The sequence below is a fragment of the Epithele typhae genome (assembly GCF_022376455.1).
Source record: "Epithele typhae strain CBS 203.58 chromosome Unknown BXZ73scaffold_302, whole genome shotgun sequence".
NCBI classification, from domain to species: Eukaryota; Fungi; Basidiomycota; class Agaricomycetes; order Polyporales; family Epitheliaceae; genus Epithele; species Epithele typhae.
In genome coordinates, this window is record NW_025954493.1 from 8,197 (window position 1) to 27,671 (window position 19,475).

Sequence of the window (19,475 nt, forward strand, 5' to 3'; positions counted from 1 at the left end):
CGCAGGTGGGTGACGCGCGTGGAGGAGGTGGGCCGCGTGGAGGCGAGCGAGACGCAGCAGGGCGAGGAGGAGGAGGGCGACATGGAGGTGAGGGAGGCGGAGGAGGGTGTGCGGGCGCAGGCAGGTGTGCAGGTGCAGGCGGGCAGCGCGAAGGCGGGCGGAAAGCAGCGTGGGGGTGGGCAACGGGGAGGAAGGCAGCGGTGAGGTGGACGCGGGGGTCAAGGCCTGCGGCAGGCCGGATGGGCGAAGCTGGAGAGGAGGGTGGGCATTGGGAGTGCAGGAGAACGGAGCGGGGGACTCACCAAAATGAGGGCCGCGGTACGTCGCGCGCCCCCCTAATTCTAATTTCCATGCTGAGGACGTCCGGATGGACATCCTCGTGCGGTGTGGATGCGGCCGGCAAGGTGGGCGAAGGACGGCGTGGAGGTCGAGGTTGAGGTCCAGGGAGGAGGAGGGGGGCGGGGTTGAACGGTGTCACCAGGTGACACCGGAGTCCAATAGCAGACGAAGGACGACTGTACAGTCGCTATCGTCTGCCTGGACGGTGGTGGGGGTGGAGCAGGAGGCGGGGAGGGGAGGAGGAGAGCAAGGACGGAGGGAGGGACGCGTGGTGTGCATCATAGCCACGCGTCGATGCGCGCCACGCGTCCTTGCCGCCCAACGAGGCGCGCCTCCACGGGCGCGCATCACGGATCGCCAGATCCGTCCAGATGCATCCGTAGCTGCCGATAGGCTATCGCAACGGATGCACCAGGGAAATCACCTGTGCTCCGCGGGCGCAGAGGAGGGCCCAGCAGTGGGCGCGATACGAACCGCGGTCCGATCCTCGATCTGCAGCGCAAGAAGCCTCAGCTTCTCATGCCGCACCAAGCGTACATGGCGCTCTTCAAGGACGATCTCAGAGACCAGTTTCAAGAATCATACAACACGTACCTCAAAGGCGAGCACTCCACTTTCCTGTTGACTCCCGACTCGAAAACGTTCGACTTCTGGACCTTCAAGAACAAGGAATGTGAACGTCTTCTCGCTTTGCAGTTGCAAGAAGTGAAAGACCAGGTTGAGGACTTCCGTCAGCAGCACTACTGCGAACGCCTGCCACTTTCCTTGATGTTCGACGACCTGGTGGCGGCGGACGGTCAGAAGGACCTCAACGAAAAGGTGAAATCCTTACAACGGTGAGTAGTCCATCATCCGAACAAATTTGGTCGACGTTTTGCTGACTGTATCTCACTTCAGCGCAATCGATGGCCTTCCACGCACGGGGATGGAAGCGTTGAAGTCACTGGAGGAACAGACCGGCTTCAAGGGGGTATTCATGCTCGGCGGTCCGTGCCCAAAGACGGGGGATTTACTCACCTATTCGTACGTCTTAATACCTGTTTGCTTCAGCACGCGGGCATCAGCTAACACTGATCATGTCTAGGATTATGAACGGCAATACACTGGTGCACAGCAACAGGTGGTCTGAGTCGGCGGAGGAGTGGCCGATGATTCAGGCGTCTTTTGAAAATTTTATCAGCAAGTCTTTCGGTGAGTTTGATAGCAATCTTGGCAGAGCCGAATGTACTCACTGCGTTGTTAGATCCGGACTTGCCCAAGCGGCTGAAGGAGCTCTTCTATGCGGACGTCGACACGGAAGTCGCCGGGCCTGAGTCGGGCGCTGAGGCAGCCGACGGCAGCGATGGCGGTGGGATGCAGGCATCTACCGAGGCAGCCTCGTCCTCGACCACGACCTCTGCTTCATCCATCCCCTCGTCGGACCTGGCTCCTTCCCTCTCATCGGACCCGTCCACCTCATCTGTCCTTTCATCGACACAGCCCCCGAGCTATCCTACGATGCGCAACGCCGGAACAATATCGCTCGCAACCGTCTTCTACTCGAGCAAATCATGAACCCCGACAAGGACGTGCACACCGGAGGTTGGATGGACGATGCATTGTCGTACTTGAAGGGGGCATGTGCGGCTTCGTGGTGGACGGACTTGCTGATACACTGGCGGAGGTTCGAGCAGAGGATGAGTACCCTCGAGTGTCAGGTATGTATCTCTTACTCCACATCTCGTGTTGCCGGCCTTTTAGTCAAGTCTACGCAGGGTTCGAGAAGATTCCTCTCCACTAAAGGCCGTCCCGAGGAAGTCAAATTCTGGATCAGCCATGGGCGTAACTACACCAAACCTCCCAAGATCGCCAACCTGTCGCTGTTCATCAGTGCTCTCACTCATTGGTGGTGGCGTCTTCAGCCAGAGTGCCGTCGAGTCGACGACGGATATTGGCCACTCTCTCGTGACATCCCCGTCGGCACTCGTTGGGGCGAACTTCAACTCGGCGGGCAAAATGGCTTGTTTATGGTCATCATGTCCCTCTTGTGGTGGATCAGCGCCATGGACGAGGACACGGCTGATGTAGAAGCCATCGTCGACGACCTGTCCTTCGCCATTATCCAGATCGCCCCTCCGCCGGCCCCCTCGTTCACGACATCCACGACGGCTTCCCCAACCACTGCGACGACCCCTGCAACCCCTGCGACGACCCCTGCCACACCCGCGACAGCTTCCGTCATGTCGTCCACGCCCGTGTCGTCGTCCACGCCCGTGTCGTCGTCCACGCCCGTGTCGTCGCCCGCGCCGTCTGCGCCCGCGCCCGTGTCGTCGTCCACGCCCGTGTCGTCGCCTGCGCCGTTCGCGCCCGCGCCCGCGTCCGCGTCCGTGTCGTTGCCTGCGCTCGCGCCCGCGTCCGCGGCCGTGTCGTTGCCTTCGCCGTCCGCATCCACGCCCGCGCCGTCCGCGCCCGCGCCCACGCCCGCGCCGTCGTCTGCGTCCGCGTCGTTGTCCTCGCCCGCGTCGCCGACCCCCACTCCGCACAAGCGTCAGTCAGAGGATGATGTGTCGGGGCATACTGGCAGTGGGAAAAGGGCTAAAACGGACCGCTAGGCACATCGAATAGAGCCTACAAAGTGCGCGTGAAGTGGTAATTGCACTCAACACTGTCATTGTCGTCGCTACATTCGATGTTATGTATCATTTCTTGAGGGTATCCGAATTAATGCTGTTGTAAGCGATCAACAGGGCCCCAGGCTGGATGCGGTAGCGGTGGACACGACGGGCCGGGCCGACGTGTGACACGTGGCACACGGCTCGCGCGATGCGCAACCAACGAGGCCACGTGGCGACTAACGGAGGACTAGGTGTTGAATCGCGCACGGCGTGAGTTCACGTGGTGTGGCACAGGCTCGACGCTCGACGCGCGTGCCGCCGAGAGCATAGCACGCGGCTGTACCGTGTGGGCGTAGTGGGCCTGCTCAGCAGTGCTGGACAGAACGAAAGAGTGCACAGTGTGCAGGGGCAACGCGTGCGGTGCGCGCGTACGGTGTATTTTGCCCCATGCGAAGCGCTGCCAGCCGCGTGAGCAGGCGCGATCTGGGTGCTGTTTGCACAGACGCTGGAGCCATCAAAGCGTTCGGTATGCCGTCTAGATGCAGTAAGCGTCATCCCGCACCGCGATCCACAACTCGCGGAACGCTCTTTCATTAGAATTGTAGCTTATTACAGCTCTGGGAATGCTCTTTCATTAGAATTGTAGCTTATTACAGCTCTGGGGACGCTCTTTCATTAGAATTGTAGGTTATTACAGCCCTAGGGACGCTCTTTCATTAGAATATCGACTTATTACAGCCCTAGGGACGCTCTTTCATTAGAATTGTAGGTTATTACAGCTCTGGGGACGCTCTTTCATTAGAATTGTAGCGTATTACAGCCCTAGGGACAACTTGTCATTACACCTAGGGCCTATTACAATGCCCTGGTGAGTATATAGTACAATAACAACGTGGTGGCGATTAGCAAAACGAGTTTTGCAGGTTCCTGGGGTGCCCACGCGTCCGTGTCCCCCGCTCAACAAGTCCCCTATGCCGGCCCGTGGGACACACACACATACCAATCCCCGACCGACAGCCTCGGAGTTCCCCTGCGCCTCGGCCACCCTCACGCCCGCCGGGTGGAACACGCGGTCGAGCGCATTCACCGCGCGCAGGACATGATCGAGCTGGGCAACCAGTTCCACCCGGGTGAGGGCACCGCGTGGGAAGCTGGCATCGCGCACAAGCACCTCCAGCGCCTCCAGGACGAAGCTGGTGGCCTCATCGACCTCGCCTCCGCCTGGTCCACCGCCGGCCCGTCTCGCCGCCGCAAGCCCCGCCGCCGCAATGACGCCGCCCCCGGCTCCGCCGCTAGGTCCGCTCCCGCCCCCCACACCCCAACCCCCCCGTAGATGACGGTACACCTCCACAAGGTTATTTATGGCCCAGACCTTCCCCCCGCACGTCCCTCCGCGTCCTGTCCCAGAACGTCAACCGTAACTCCAAAGTTATGCACACCCTCCTTCAAGCTCACCGTCTCCACTTCGACATCATCCTCATCCAGGAACCACGGTACTCCCCCATCAAGAAAATCCCCGCCCCGGCGGCAAGGGCAACTCCACCTCACGCGGCGACCGCACGCGGACGGCCGTACTACGGCACGCAGGCCGACTCCGCTAATTGGCTCCTGCTCGAGCACTCGTCCCTGAAGTCGGAGGACCTCGAGCCCCCCGCGTTGTATGCTACGTCAACCGCAGGCTCGCCTCCTCCCGCGTATCCATCCACCCCGCGCTCGTCCACCGCGACGTCATGGCCATCACGGTCGCCACGCGTGGCCTCCCCGCTTCCACAATTGTGAACGTGTACAACGACCCAGACAAGCCCCACGCGTCGGTGCTGCACGAACTCTACGAGTTCTCCCTGGACCCTCACCGCTCCCTCTCGGCGCCCGTCACGCTCCTGGCCGGGGATTTCAACGCCCACTCCGCACAGTGGGACCCGTCCTATGGCACGACCTCGTCGAACACCGTCCTCACCCGCATTGACCACGTGGTCGCCGCCCTCGGCGTCGCAAAACTGCTCTCCCCAGTAGACGCACCCACCCACGTCCCGCACGATCGCTCCCTTCGGGGCACTGTCATCGACCTAGCATGGGTCCCCCCTGCGCTGACGGACGCCGCGTGTACCGTCCACAACGGGCACCGCGGCTCCTCGGACCACGCCCCCCTCGCGATTGAGATCCCCACGGCCGCCTTCTCCACGATGGGCCCCCGTGCGTCCCCGCGGGGGAGTCGGCGAGGTGCTGGCGGAGATCGCCGCCGGCCTGCTCGGTGTCTTTGACCATCCCCTCCCTCGAGCCCGCTCGAGACGGCGCACCTCGCCTCCCGGGTCGTGCACGTCATCGAGACCGATTCGCGGCCCACGCTTCCCCGCGTCGCTACTCGCCTGCGTCCAAGAGCTGGTGGACTAAGTCCCTAACCGCGGCCCGCCGAGAACTCTCCCAGGTCACGACGGAGAACACCCCGCCCTGGCAGAAGCGCCACGCCTCTCGCCGCCTCTCCATCGGACTCGCCTCTCCCCAGAGTTCCTCGCGCAACACGACTTCAACCCCGTCGCCGCCGCTGACCGCATCGCCACCGCGAGGCGCGCATACTACCAAGCCTCAACCACGAACGCAACGCGCACTTGAGGAGCGCCTCTTCGAGTCTCCACTTGCTCACAGCGCGTCTGGGACCTCCTCAGCTGGGTCAAGCCGCGCCGCATGACCTCCTCCTCAGGGATGCGCCGCGCCGACGACTCCGTCATCACCACAGATGCTGACCTGGCAGTAGAGCTCGACCACCTTCCACAAGGCCGCGACGCCCGTGCGACCTGTCCATCGTGGACGACCTCCCGTCCAGCCCCGACCGCGACTGGCCTCCGTTCTCGGCCTTGAGCTCACTGACGCCCTTGCCACCTGCAGCCCCAGATCCGCGCCCGGCCCGGACCACCTCACGTGGAAGATGCTCAAGGCGCTCATTCGGTCCGACAACGCGCCGACCGGCCCCCGGACCCCCCGACTCCCCGAGCCCCTCGCCCTCCCCCGTCCTCCTCCCCCCCTCCTCTCCCCCGCCCCACCCCCTGCCGGATGCGGCGCCCGCGTACCCCTCGACCGCCGGCGCCCTCCTCCTCGAAGGGTTCCGCACGCTCTTCAACGCGTGCTTCCGCTTCGGCGTCTGGCCCGAGGAATTCCGCCGCGCGACCACCGTCGTCATCCCCAAGCCGTCCAAGCCCGACTACACCAAGGTCAAGGCATACCGCCCCATCGTCCTCCTCTCCACGATCGCCAAGTGGATGGAGAAGGTCATCAACACCCGCGTGCAGTTCGCGGCCCACAAGCACGGGATCCTCCACCCGTGCCAGTTCGGGTCCAACTCCCAGCGCTCCACAACCGACGCGGTGGCCTACGCGGTCAACTACGTACACCAGGCCTGGCAGAAGAAGATGGTGGTCACGATGGTCGGATGCGACATCGGCCAGTTCTTCCCGTCCGTCAACCCTGACCTGCTCGTCGCCGTCTGCGCCCGCCGCGGCTTCGGCGCTCCCTTCACGACGTGGCTCCGCGCGTATCTCGGCCCCCGCAGGTCGTCGTTCCGGTTCAACGACCTCATCACGGACTCGTTCGACTGCCCACGCGTCGGAGTCGGCCAGGGCAGCGCGCTCTCCCCGACCTTCTCCGTGCTCGCCCTCACTCCGGTGCTCATCGCGCTCGACAACGCGTGCCGCTTCCCTTCCCCGCTGGGGGGCGCACGCCCGTACCACCACTTCTACGTCGACGACGGCAACCTCATGGTCGCGTCCCCGACGTCACCACGAACCTCGCGTTGATCGGCCCGCTATACGAGACGCTCGCCACCTCCCTCGAACGCGCGGGTACCTCCTCGAACACGAGAAGACGGAGGGCATCCACTTCATTCCCCCCACAGCGCACACCGCCCCCACGCACCGCGCCATCCCCCTACCCGGCTCCCCACGCACTCAAGCCTCCCACGGCATCTGCCACCTCGGATTCCTGCTCGACAGCAAGCTCGATTGGCGTGCCCACGTCAACCACTACGCGCACCGCGCACGCACCACCACCGCGGCCTCCCGCATGCTGGGATCCTCGGCAGCGGCATCAACCCCTCGCAGCGCCGACTCCTGTACGTGTCATGCATCCGCCCGTGCTCACGTATGGCTGCCAGGTGTACTACCGCGAAGGGTTCAAGACAACGCAAGGTCCTCGCAACCGCCCAACACCACGCCCTCCGGTGGATCACGGGCGCGTTCTCCACACCCCCACCGGCGCCTCCATGCGCTCGCGGCGTGGTCCCGGTCCGCCTCTTCTGCCGCAAGATGCAGGTGTCCTACCAGCTGCGCATCGACACGCTCATGGCGACGCACCCAGTCCGCCTCCTCTTCCCGGGCCGCTACCCCCCTCCTCCCACTTCCCTCCCGCTCCCCGCATACCCACCCACGCGCGCGCCTGCGCATGACATGTACCACTCGGCCGTCGGGGCCGCCTCGCTCCTCCCCCACCACCCTGACACCCTCAACGCCCCCTGTCGGACACCCAGTTCGACGTCCTTAACGTAGAGGCCACCCCCGGCGCCCGCATCCTCGACGAGTTTGCGGACCGCATCCACTTCAACCTTGCGCACCCAAGAAGATCGACGCCGACGCCCAGGCTGCCTTCCTCGCGAACGTCGTCCTCCCGCGCATCGCCGCTGCGCACGCCGACCCCAACACGCGGTCGTATTCACCGACGGATCAGCCACGCACGACGGCTCCCACACTGCCGCGGGGTACATGCTGTACTTCCCAGACGAGGCCACCCTCTGCGCGTCGCACGCTGCGCCCTCCGGCCGCGGCTTCTCCACCGACGCCGAGATCCGGGCGATCACCGCGTCCCTCGCGTTCTTCTCCCCCTCACGCTCCAGCGCACCGCCGCCACCCACCTACACGTCTTCTCGGACTCGCTGGCCGCACTCCAGTCGCTCCTTAAACCCAAGTCCAGCTCCGGCGACCTCCTCCTCGCCGCGTCCCTCCTCCGCCTGTGGCTCTCCACCTCCCCCGACGCGCACCTCCACCTGTCGTACGTCCCCTCACACGAAGGCGTACCAGGCAATGAGGCCGTCGACAAGCTCGTCGGTAACGTCGCACCCGATCCCCACCCACGCACGCACTTCTCCTACGCGAAGCGCGCGATCGCAGTCGAGACCTGCAACCTGTGGCGCGAGCTCGCCTTCGAGCACACCCCCGGCCAGCCGCCCCGCCCAATCCCCGAGTGGTGGGGACGCAGCTACGTCCACCACCCGGCGCTGCACGTCTTCGACCCCGCGTCGTCGGCGTCCCTCATCTGACGCTTCGGAGATGCGTCCATCCGGTTGTACTCCAAGCTCTGCCGCGTCCTCACTGGTCACGCGTTCACGGGCGACTACCGGGCGCGCTACCGCCCGAAGGCCGCCCAGCCCACAGACTGCACGTGCGGACACTACCCGCGCGGCTCCCCACTGCACGACCGCCACCACATCCTGTTCGAGTGCGCGTACTACTGGCGCGGGTCCCCCCAGACCCCCATGATACCGGCACTCCTCACGCGGCCCGATGACCCCCTCCTAGGGCTCCGCACCGTAACGGCATTTGCGAGATTACGCCGTATCGTAAAGTTTCCGTCCGGCACGGAATACCGGGTCCCACGCTCCGTAGCGCGTGCGTAAAGTTACGACTTCCGCCCGGCTTTTGCGAGTTCCTGCCCGGCATTTACGCGTATCCGCCAGTGCATGGCCCGGCTTTCCTCGGCAAAGTCGGTCAGCCGGGACACCGCCATTTGCCGAAGGTACCGTTCACCCGGGCTCGGCCGGACTCACCCGGTTACCTCGGCAGAGTCGTCCGGCTGGACTCGCCCGGTTTTCCCAGGGGAGTCGTCCGGCCGGACCCACCCGGTTTTCGCGGAGGAGCCGTCCACCCGGACCAGGTCGAAGTGAGCCCGGCGCTGCATGCAGAAAACACGTCGTCCGGCTTCTGGAAGGACTAGATTGGGCCATCTGGTTATATAAAGGAGTTTGTGGTCTCTGGGCAGCACACACAGGGCTGGGGCATGTTACAGTGCAGAACTTCTTGGTCGCCCGGTTCCGGATGAACTCACCAGGAAGGGGAAAATCGGATATCTATTGGGACATAATAGAGTGTAATGAGACCCGATTAGTGTCATTAGTCGAAGCCCCTATATTAGTCTAATCTAATGAGCTAGCTCATGATCCCCCGACGGCTAGCAGGGCATGATTAGTGGCGAATAAGAAGGCATAATATTGACTTGCTTGGATATCAATGGAGGCCGATAAACCGGTTTGTTCGCGCATTCTGCGAGCACTCGGCACACATCGGAGAGTACACTGATCGATGTTGAAAAAGGTAGTAGGAGAAACATGGCGATCATCTTGAGATTATGGCTCAACGCCACGCTGCGGCCGAAGGCAGCTCGACACAGGGAGGAGAAACGAACGATGGGGTTACGAGGAACACCGCGGTGGGCGCACCTTGAGGGACGAGGTGGCCGGCACGGAGGAAGAGGACGTAGGCCCAGCCACGCTCCTGGTGGACGACGCTGGCAAGCGCGCCGCTGCCATCGTACAAGGGGGCCACGGGCGTGGACGGCCATCGGGTGAAGCCTTGCTTGCCTCCGAAGGTCGTGTGCTGCGAACATGCGTGGTCGTCAGCCCGCGAAGTTCGCAGTGAGGTGGCATTTGCACCTCTCACATGTCCACCTTCTGTCAGTAGCCACTTCCAGTCTCCGCTGCCTGAGGCAGCGGTACCACTGAAGAACGCCGAGCCGTTGCGAGGGAACTCGGGGTTGAGCCCATCCTCGATCGAAGACCCTGGCTACATACATCGAAACCGTGTTCTAAATATGCATATTCAACCGACACGCCAGCGCGCGCACACCGCATATACCTGGCAATCGACAAGTTGGGCGCATACTCGATCATCTCGTGTCACACGTACAAGTTCCGCGCGCTTCACCCTCGTCTTCACGTTCGCCCAAGCGTACTTCCGGGGGGGTGGGTCTCCAGTCCGGACTTGAAGAACTTGTGCCGTGAGCCATGGAGCCCTGACGTGCGCGAGACATACTTGGACGTGCGCGCAGCTGGGGCATTTGGATTGTGGGTAGGTTGACGTTGAGCCCTCAGAGGTGTAACAGAATTCATACGTGCTGGGGTTATAGTTGATTAGCTGGGTAGGTCTGGATGGCTTACACAAGCTAGTTGCATGGACGAAAGAGGACAGGACGGGAGTTGTAGCAAACGACAGTGTGTGGAGGACGCGACCGATGGTTGAAAATGAAAGAAAGACGGCAGAAGAAGATCGAGTGAACGTACATGGCATATTAAGTCCATTCCCAACACCCGCGCGAGTGTGCACTAGGGATCGTCACGGGTAACCCTCGGGTCGTCCGAGGGCTACCCGTACCCTTACCCGCAGATACCGTGACCCGTGTAGCGCGGGTGAGGGTATGGGCGGGTCCGATGGTTCAACCCGAGGGTCTTCACGGGTACAGACCCTCCACGGGTAACCCGCGGATGCCATACCACGTAAGGGTCATACAAATTGTATTCGTATACACTCCGCCCGGTCCTCCTCTCTCCAGTCCGGGACGAGCTCGCACCCGCCCTAAGTCCCCCGCCACGCCCGGACCGAGGAAGCCCCCACCGGGCACGAGCTTGGATGGAAATGCGCGGTGCACGACGGCACGCGACGGCGTCGGCGACGACGGCGTTCGTGCGCACCGTGTCATCCACACAGGCAAGCTTGCGTGGGTACCCGAGGTCGTAGCCAACGCGGTGGTGCGCCCAGCAGAGGTGGGTGTACGAGGTGCACATCGCGGCGAGCTCGGCGCATGCGAGGCGGGTCATTCAGCGTCGGCAACCACTTCGACCGTGGCACAAAATCGTCCACCCGGCTTGCCGGCGACCCTTCAGCAACCCTGCGCCACGATGAACTGGTGTGCACCGCCGCTGAAGTGGGGGTGTGGTGGGTTCCCTGGCCACTTGAGGGGCTTGATGGCGGCGAGCGGTCGGTGTGCGGGTCCAGGAGAGGGTGTGTATACTCGCGCCATCGCCGAACTTGGTCGCAGCGGATGCACGGGGAGGTGGGGAGCGCGGATGAGGACAGGGCAGAGGGCCGGTACGAGGCGGAGGAGGCAGAGGGCGACGTGAACGGAGGCGCGTGGCACACGTGGACGGGCGAGGGGAGGAAGGTGGCACAGAGGAGAACGAGGAGGAGGCGGACAAGGTGGAGGGCGGCGTGGACGAGGGCACGCGGGGGGCGGGGCCAAGGCGGACGAGGCGGAGGGCTGAACGCGCGCGGAGACGGGCGACACGGAGACTGAGGATGTGGAGGGGGACGTTGACGTGTTGACGAGGGTGGCCGTGAGGGCGGCGCAGCCCGTGTCGGCGGCGTAGTCGTGACGCGCGCGAGGACGAGGGTGGTGAAGGAGGTGGACGCTTGAGCGCACGCCTTAGAGCGGGGTCTGCATCGCGAGCGTGCATGGGGCATTTGAGCGGGAGGAGGAGGGGGCGCGATGAACGGAACAGAAAGAGTGCTCACTGGGGGTACGCGGGAATGTTGTCGGGCTCAGGTGGTCGAGGGGACAGGGCAACAGGTCGAGGGTGCCGCGGGCGCGAAGGTGGGCGGCGTGGGCGCGAAGGGACGAGGGCGTGTGGGGAGCGGAGTAGAGGCGGACAAGGCAGAGGGCTGAATGCACGTGGAGACGGACGACACGGAGGTGGATGTGGGTGACGCGGAGACTGAGGACGTGGAGGAGCGCAGCGTGGGCGCAGAGGACTCCGACGAGCGCAGTGTCGAGCGCGAAGTGGTCAGCCCGCCGTCCTCCCTTGCCCTCTCCTAGGAGGCCAAATGCACATGACTCACCTCGCGGGGTCCTATCATCCCATCTGCTACTGCCGCCGCCATCTCGCCCGAGCCCTGCCCACCCAACTCTTCCATCCTGGCCCCAGCGGCAACCAGTGTTTCAGGGTTGCATCGGCAGAGGACGGGCGTGCCTTGTGCCGTCGTGTGGTGGTTTGCGAGGAGGTTGCGGAGCGACCAGCTGGGGTTGCTTCGTGCCGCTGTGGATGATGGGTCGTATCGATTGTGGGGAGGTAAGGCGCGGAGCACTGGCCACAGTGAGGGCGACACATCTCTCGTAGGGCGCTTGCACAGTCGTGGCACGCACGGGTAAACGCGGGTCCCGCGGGCCGGCCGCGAGTACCCGCGGTGCGCCGCGGGTGCTCTGACCACTACCCGTACCCTCACCCGCGCGACCCCCACCCGTGACCCGCACGGGTTTTGATTACCCGTGATGATCCCTAGTGTGCACCCCTTCAGCCTCTGGTGTAAAGCATCTTGCAATGGTGGAGGTTGTCCAATAATGAGTATGGGAGGTCAAGCTGTCAAGGGGAGAAGTCGAAGCCTGAAGGTGATGTGCTGGCGTCCGGCTCAGCGGCCGACGCGTGGGAAATTGAAGGCTGCGCCTTCTATAAGTACACAATCTATTCGGGCGTTTGAGTTGGACGAGCGAAGCGAGATGGATCGCGTCGCCGCTGCTCTCTTGGGGGACCTCGGTGAGAGCGCTGCGTCGGCACGCCCCGACGGTAAGGACGCGGACGTGCGCTCTCGGCGACGTGAACGCTGTTATGAACATGGGCTTAGCGCGCTCAAGGTAAGAAGAGTTCTATGAAACCTCCTTCCCGGCAGTCTATCCGCGGTTTACGAGATCGCAGGCGAGCAGCCTTGAGGGCACGGCTCGGTGACCGCTGATCGCACCGACTAGCTCGGCGGACGATAAACAGTGCAGGCGAAGACGACAAACACGCAAGAGACGGGCACGAGAACAATACGGAACGGGACCGAGACCTCGGACAAGACGATGATTGTAGCGGTAAAGGGTGTATCTGAATAGAACCGAGGTGCTCTAATATATACAAAGTGGAACGCGATCGGTGCCAAGGCACACGAGAGGGAGAACAAAGGAATTGAGTCAGAAAGAATCCCTGCGCGAGCCTTGAAGAAATCGCGAGGTCGGTGTTGCGTAGCGCTGGGACGGAGCGCCGGCCCGTCCCACGACAGCTCTCGAAGACAGGGAACGCGACGCGGCGCTCCCGGCCCGAGACCGAGCTCAATCCAGCGGAGGCGAATCTAATTAATACAGAAGACGGAGCAGTTGTAAGACGTAGTACAGAAGAAGGGGTGGCGGAAGGGTGAGGCGGGAATGAGGAAGTAGTCGACCTGTCGAGCGGCAAACGAGCGCGTGGTAGAGAGACAGGGTGAGGAACTAAGACACGAGAACTGAGGTCGTATATACGCAGAAGAGAGACGAGTTGTAGAAGGGAGCTTGTGGCAAACAAACCGTGGTCGACCAAGTTAGTGGGAGGAGCGGCCGAAGCTTGAGAGACGCGCGCAGGCTGAGGCCAAGCAACTCGCGCGCCGCCATATTTAGACCTCGGTCAACAACCCGACCGCAGCCGCAGCGCGCACGGCCGTTGAACAACGGCCCGAAGCTCTCTGCCCCGCACCGACGGTGATTGGAAAGGGATCGCGCTCACGCGGCGCCCGAACCATCCGTCGCGATCCTCGCGCATTGCGTTTCGGGGCCGACGGACGCAGCAGAAACCCCACCCAAGCGGATTTGTACGCCCCGGCATCCTCGCCGCGCACTCTGATATGAATTAACAGCGCTAAAGAAGCCCCCTCCGTGGCCCGTGCAGCTATTCCGCCGTCTGAGGGCGGTCGGCTCGTTTTACGACCTCATGGGATTCATCGGCCTGGGCGTGCGTCAGGCTTTTTCGGCAGCGCCAAAATTGCGCGGGGCTCACCGTTTTCGGGCGCCTATCCGATGCGGGCGCCTCCGATTCATCAACGCCCTCAGAATTGAAGCAACTTGCAGGCTGAAGAACGTCTTCTCTGCGATCGATTTTGAAGCGAGGTTGCAATGCAAAATTGCCGTCCAGGAGACCGAGCAGGATTCTAGGCATGGAGGGCGGGTTACTTTGCCAGGAGGACGGGTGCGGGCCGCGCTGCCGATGGCCCGTTCTGCGGCGGCGCCGGCCTCCTATTTATACGCAGTTCGGATTATGTAAGAGCGATGGAATGCCCGCCGCCACCGCCGCGGGGCCGGGCGTGCCAAGATTCGGTCCGGCCGTCCGAGCAGCGTATATGGCACAGCTCCGATCCGATGTTCCTGACGAATACGGCGGGTTTTCGGCGGATTTCGGGCCGCCCCCGGTCCGACTCCCGGCGCCTGCGGGGCCGAAGAGCCGATGCATCGGTCTCCGTCCGGAATTCCTGAGCAAAGGATAGAGAAACCACCGTGTCATAACGGCAAGCAGAGCAACACATATATACATGACGGCGGCGCGGTGAACGAGTGTGATACACAAGAAGGCGTCCAATCTAACGCGTTAAATTTCGTCACCGTCCTCATCTTCCGCCCTCTAGAGGAGCTCATCGTCTTGATCCCCCACCGTCTCATACAGCTCTCCATCATCGTCCTCGTTGTTTTCATACACCTGCAACCCATCCGGCAGCGGGTGTCTCAGCGCCCGAGCGAGCCGCCTCCGGTCGCGGAAGAACCGACGAATTGCGTCGTACCCGTTGAATCCTAGCAGCCGATCCAACTCCGCGTACACCGCGTCGTCCCAGTGCAATCCAGAGAGGACGTTGTCTACCGCAAACGCCGACGCGATCAGCAGCTCACAGACGACGTTCCACTGATCAAGCGCAAGGCGGAGGCTCCGCAAAGTTCGCGTATCAGGGACGACGGGCCCCGGGGTCGCGCCCGCCGACGGCGAGGAGGGAATGGGAATAGAAGAATCACTGCTGGTGGACGCGACGCTGGTCTCCTCCAACTCGAGCTTTTGCGTCTTCAGTGCAGTTGGCTCCGGGGATGGACTCCTATCCCGCTTGCTCGACGATCTAGGCCTGAAGCACGGGCGTATGCGGCGGGACGGAGTGTCGCTGTAATTGATTCCGTATCTGGGCAAGCCGTCGCCAAGCTTCAAAAACTCCTGTTCCCTGCACCCGCCGTATGTCTTCGAATGACCCTGTATAAAAAGTGCTCGGGCCGCCACCTTCCGCGCGTGCTCGCGGCTGAACTTGAACTGCAGCGGGATGACATCGAAGGGGCATTCGACCGAAGGGCCCTGGCAGCGCTTCCAGTCGCCTTTTCGCAGGTGCGTGATGGTAAAGTCGACGACACCCTCCGCGACCGCCCGACCGGAGTCCTTCATGTCTTTGACCAGCCAGAAAGAGCGGCCGTCGAAGAACGCGACCGGGCCCACGCCGTTCACTGGTCAAGCCGAGTCCTCAGTGCTCCGCCCCTTTGCACGGATGTCGTTCAAATGCTCACCTCGTATAATGCCATCTACACCCACCCCATACAACGTGCAGACAGCGGCGCGGGCGTCGCAGGCGACGCAAGGCGTTCCGGATCCCGTGCAACCCACGGGCTCGGCAGATTCAAAGCATCGGTCGCACTAGACGGTACAGGCCGCCGGGTCACGTCAGCAAGGTGAAAATTTCTATTAGGTCGGCGAGGCGTACTTCGACAAGAAATGTGATGCTGGGCTTCCGCATCTGATATTTTATGGTTGCTTGGTTAACGTTCGTAGAGCTGACTTCAAGAGACATGACCGAAAAAGCGACGGCAGATGGTGGGAGGCAAGCGAGGCGGTCCCTGAATATCGACGGAGATGGTGTGATCTTTCGGTCGTGCGGGTGCAAACGCCGCAAGGTTCGGTCTCACGCCGAACCTCCGGTTCTTCATGGTCGCCGGTCCGAAATTCTGAAGCGGCAGGAAGGACGCCGCTTCAGAAAGAGCTCATATTTTCAAACGTCCGAGGTTCTGGCACGACGCGGCGGAGAACGTACCCGATGCCTATCGCTGGGCGCCCTATTGAAGAGCGATACATGAGAGTAAAAAAATAGAACCGGCCGGTATTCCTCGGCTGTCTTCGGCGCGCAGAACCGGGCCGTCCGACGCGTCTTGCGTCCCCGCCGGACCGACGGACATCCGACCGGCCCCTGAGACCCATTCCGTGGCCGTCAGAGCGCCGTATCTGAAGCACCGGCGTCTTGCCTCAAGGCTCAAGCTCTCAAGATCTCAAGACCGGCAGCGGCCGGGTCGCAGGCAACCGGCTCTCGGATTCCTCGCACTGCGGGCGCGGGCCCTATTTCCCACGTGACGATAGACTTGTCAGTGCAGAGGCGGTCTGCTTGTAACGCTAGGAAATATTGATGCAATATTCTACCTGTCACACAACTGTCACATGAGGCGAGAGTGGAGAGACAGTCAAGGGATAGTCATGTGCAAGGTAACCTATCCCTGGGTGCGACAGCGATGTGAAAGGCAAACAAAATGCTAACTGTCACATTTTGCAATGGACAGGTGTTGCTCAGGACAAAGGAAACCTTCCGCATGGCTGCGACAAGTCTATCGTCATGTGGGAAATGGGGCCCGTGCCCGCAGTGTCGGGAGCTCGTCGGCGGTCGGGTCGTCCGGGGAGCCGGCGCCTGCGAAGATTTGGGCTCCCCGGGCGGGCCGCCGTGTATGCCGGCCCGACAAATCGCCCATTGAATACCGACTCAGACGCCGGTGATTCTGGCGGCCGCCGGGTTGATCCCTTTCAGGGAACTATTTGTGAGCATCGCCGATTCTATCTGATCCTAATGCAAGGATCCCAAAAAGATCCCCGTCCTCTCCCTTCAAAGACCCCAACCATCTACGTTCTCGAATGGATCCTGATATCAGATCGACCCTCTCTTCGGTAGTTGTTGAGTCTTTCAAAGCGCATGCCGCTGCTTGGGCTCTGGATCAGTCGACCCCTGATTACCCTGACTCAGCGCAGTTGGGGCTGGAAGACAAAGACTTTCTGTCGGCTTGGTGGTCTGGGTCTGTGGTCGCAAAGTCTATGCGGCGTCAATGTAAGTACGCGTTTACTTGGGTAGGCAAATATCCGGGCCCTCAACGCTACAAACAGATAAGACGGCTTGGTCGCTGTCGGAGTACGCCGAAGCCAAGGGGAAAAACATCGCCTTGACATCCGAGGCCAACGAAGCCAAACTGGCTGCGCAATTTGCCCCTCTCGTCCCGCCGGAGCCTAACGGAGAGCTTCCGCTACTCGACGAGAACCCTTGTATAGTAACGGACGCCGATAACTTCGTCATGCTGTGGTCGCTCCCTGGGGCGCTGTCGCCTGACGTTCAAGTCAGTCCTTTTCCGTACTTATCAGTGTCTGGAAGCTGACCAGGATGAAGTCTGAAATGATCAACGCTACGCAACAGGCGAGCCGGAAAGGCCGTTGGCTGACCATCAATAACAAAAAGGGACGGTGGCGACAGGCCCGGGTGCTGTTCGCACCCGTGGACAGGCGAATCCCAGCTTCGAAACGGAAGCCGATCGGTGAAAACCTAATTTCCCCAGCTGCAATCCCCTATGCCAAAGAGGTGCGCCGCGGTACTGCATTTATGTATAGCCATCGGTCTAACGGCTCTCAAAGAATCAGAAAGAGAACCTCGCCGCGACATCTGGGTACGGCTCAGAAAAAACCATCGACTGGCTTCGAGGAATGAGCCGGGCGGGTGCCATTCTGGACGGAATATTACAAATCACACACCCTTCCCAAAGACGCTTCGTTCGAGAAAACCTGTGCGACTACAAGCTTAGAAGGGGCCTCATGTCTACCTGGTGTTTCCCCACTCAAGCCTGCCAAATTATCGGGAACCGGGAAACCATCTTCCATCGAGATTCCGGCGATGCCAGCCTTTTCTACGACTTGGTCACCAGTGTCGGAACATACGGCGAAGAAGCATACATGGGGTACCACTCCTTGGGGTGCTCGGTCCCCTACGACTCAGGCAACGTTCAATGCTTTCTCGCAAAGCACCTCGTACATGGTGTTCCGGCGGTATCCGGTGATCGTCAATGCCTGGCGTTGTTCAACCAGCAGGGAGTAATGAAGTCATGGGGTTTGTCGAACCACGATCTAGCCTGGGCTCCCCCGACCGTAAATGACGTTTTGGAAGCTTGCCGGAGTAAAAACGATTGCGTGCACGTGTAATTACGAAGTAACAATGGATCCTTGCGCAGATGCGGCGTATTTAATATGAATGCAAACCTTGACCATGCTGAAGCTAGATGTGCGTGTATGGGGCGCTTTGGATATTCCACAACTTCGAACTAGGGCTGACGACGTGATTGAATCTGCCGGCGGCGGTGAAGGTGCGTGGTGCGACCCCAGCCCTCTACTTACCGGCTTGTGATTCCCCTGAGGTATCGGGTGGCTGAGTACAAGGCATTGTAAGTTCGTTTGTGTGCCTGCTGCTTTCGGCGTCGGCGTCAAATAAATGATACTTAATTGCGCGCACACCTGAGGGCGTAGACCAGAGCTTGAGCATGTGGTGCTGGCGGAGCGCACGGCGCGGCTTGTCAACCAGCGATGGGCCGCCACCAAATGTGTGATATACAATGTGGCCGAAGTGAATAGAAGAATCCGTATTTACCGGCGGATCCAATAACGGTGTTTGTATAGCCGGTAGGAATTAGCAAGGCAATTTCGTCCAATTGGTACATCTCCAATAGCATTCAATCCGCGCTAGAAAGCATATACATCATATCTCTTCTCTCACAGGCCATAATGCTTGTTCATCTTGGTGTCTTCCCCTTCGATATCAATAATCATTCCTTTGAAAGTCGAGATCAGCGGCGGGGAGGGGGCTGGGTTTGATTGGTTCACAGTCGGCGCACCTTCAAACGCCGTCGGAAGTGAAAGACTTGCGGCGCGTATTGCCATTGGCCCCACCAAATCGCCCTGAAATAATGAAGGCGGCGGTACGGCGCGCTTGGGCTCTTGTTTGACCGCTGCGAGGTCACCACAGAAGAACGGGGTAGACGGAGGAACACGTGCGGACTTGGACGCGCCCCTGGCTGGCGTGCTACCCAACGCCGTCGGAAGTGAAACACCGGTGCCGCGTATTGCCGGAGGCCCCACCAAATCGCCCTGAAATAATGAAGGCGGCGGTACGGCGCGCTTGGGCTCTTGTTTGACCGCTGCGAGGTCACCACAGAAGAACGGGGTAGGCGGAGGAACACGTGCGGACTTGGACGCGCCCCTGGCTGGCGTGCTACCCAACGCCGTCGGAAGTGAAACACCGGTGCCGCGTATTGCCGGAGGCCCCACCAAATCGCCCTGAAATAATGAAGGCGGCGGTACGGCGCGCTTGGGCTCTTGTTTGACCGCTGCGAGGTCACCACAGAAGAACGGGGTAGACGGAGGAACACGTGCGGACTTGGACGCGCCCCTGGCTGGCGTGCTACCCAACGCCGTCGGAAGTGAAACACCGGCGGCTCGTATTTCCGTTGGCTCCACCAAATCGCCCCGGAACAACGAAAGCGGTGGTACGGCGCGCTTGGGCTCTTGTTTGACCGCTGCGATGTCACCATTGAAAGACGACGTAGATGGGGAACGCATGCGAGCTCGGATGGGCCCGCGGCTGACATGCCTCCCGATGTTGCCGGTGATGGAAGCGAACGAATCAGTCCAGATTC

At 61.5% G+C, this 19,475-nt stretch overlaps 3 protein-coding genes across 3 annotated transcripts; 1 reads left to right on the top strand and 2 right to left on the bottom strand.

The window, feature by feature from the left end:
- Positions 1–1,889: 1,889 nt before the first annotated feature.
- Positions 1,890–2,372, top strand: BXZ73DRAFT_60019 (uncharacterized protein; the record flags this gene model as incomplete). The annotated part of the gene is made up of 2 exons (XM_048021700.1): positions 1,890–2,036; positions 2,094–2,372. Coding segments are annotated over 2 exons (426 nt in total), but the record flags the coding sequence as incomplete, so codon positions are not given.
- Positions 2,373–9,325: 6,953 nt separating this feature from the next.
- Positions 9,326–10,785, bottom strand: BXZ73DRAFT_109960 (uncharacterized protein; the record flags this gene model as incomplete). The annotated part of the gene is made up of 3 exons (XM_048017317.1): positions 9,326–9,568; positions 9,632–9,754; positions 10,660–10,785. The coding sequence occupies 3 exons, from the start codon at positions 10,783–10,785 to the stop codon at positions 9,326–9,328; spliced, it is 492 nt and encodes a 163-aa protein (XP_047870689.1).
- Positions 10,786–14,364: 3,579 nt separating this feature from the next.
- BXZ73DRAFT_109961 (uncharacterized protein) lies at positions 14,365–15,559 on the bottom strand (the record flags this gene model as incomplete). Its single annotated transcript, XM_048017318.1, has 3 exons — positions 14,365–15,218; positions 15,279–15,405; positions 15,473–15,559. 3 exons carry the CDS (start codon positions 15,557–15,559, stop codon positions 14,365–14,367), a joined length of 1,068 nt encoding a protein of 355 aa, XP_047870690.1.
- Between the last annotated feature and the right edge of the window lie 3,916 nt (positions 15,560–19,475).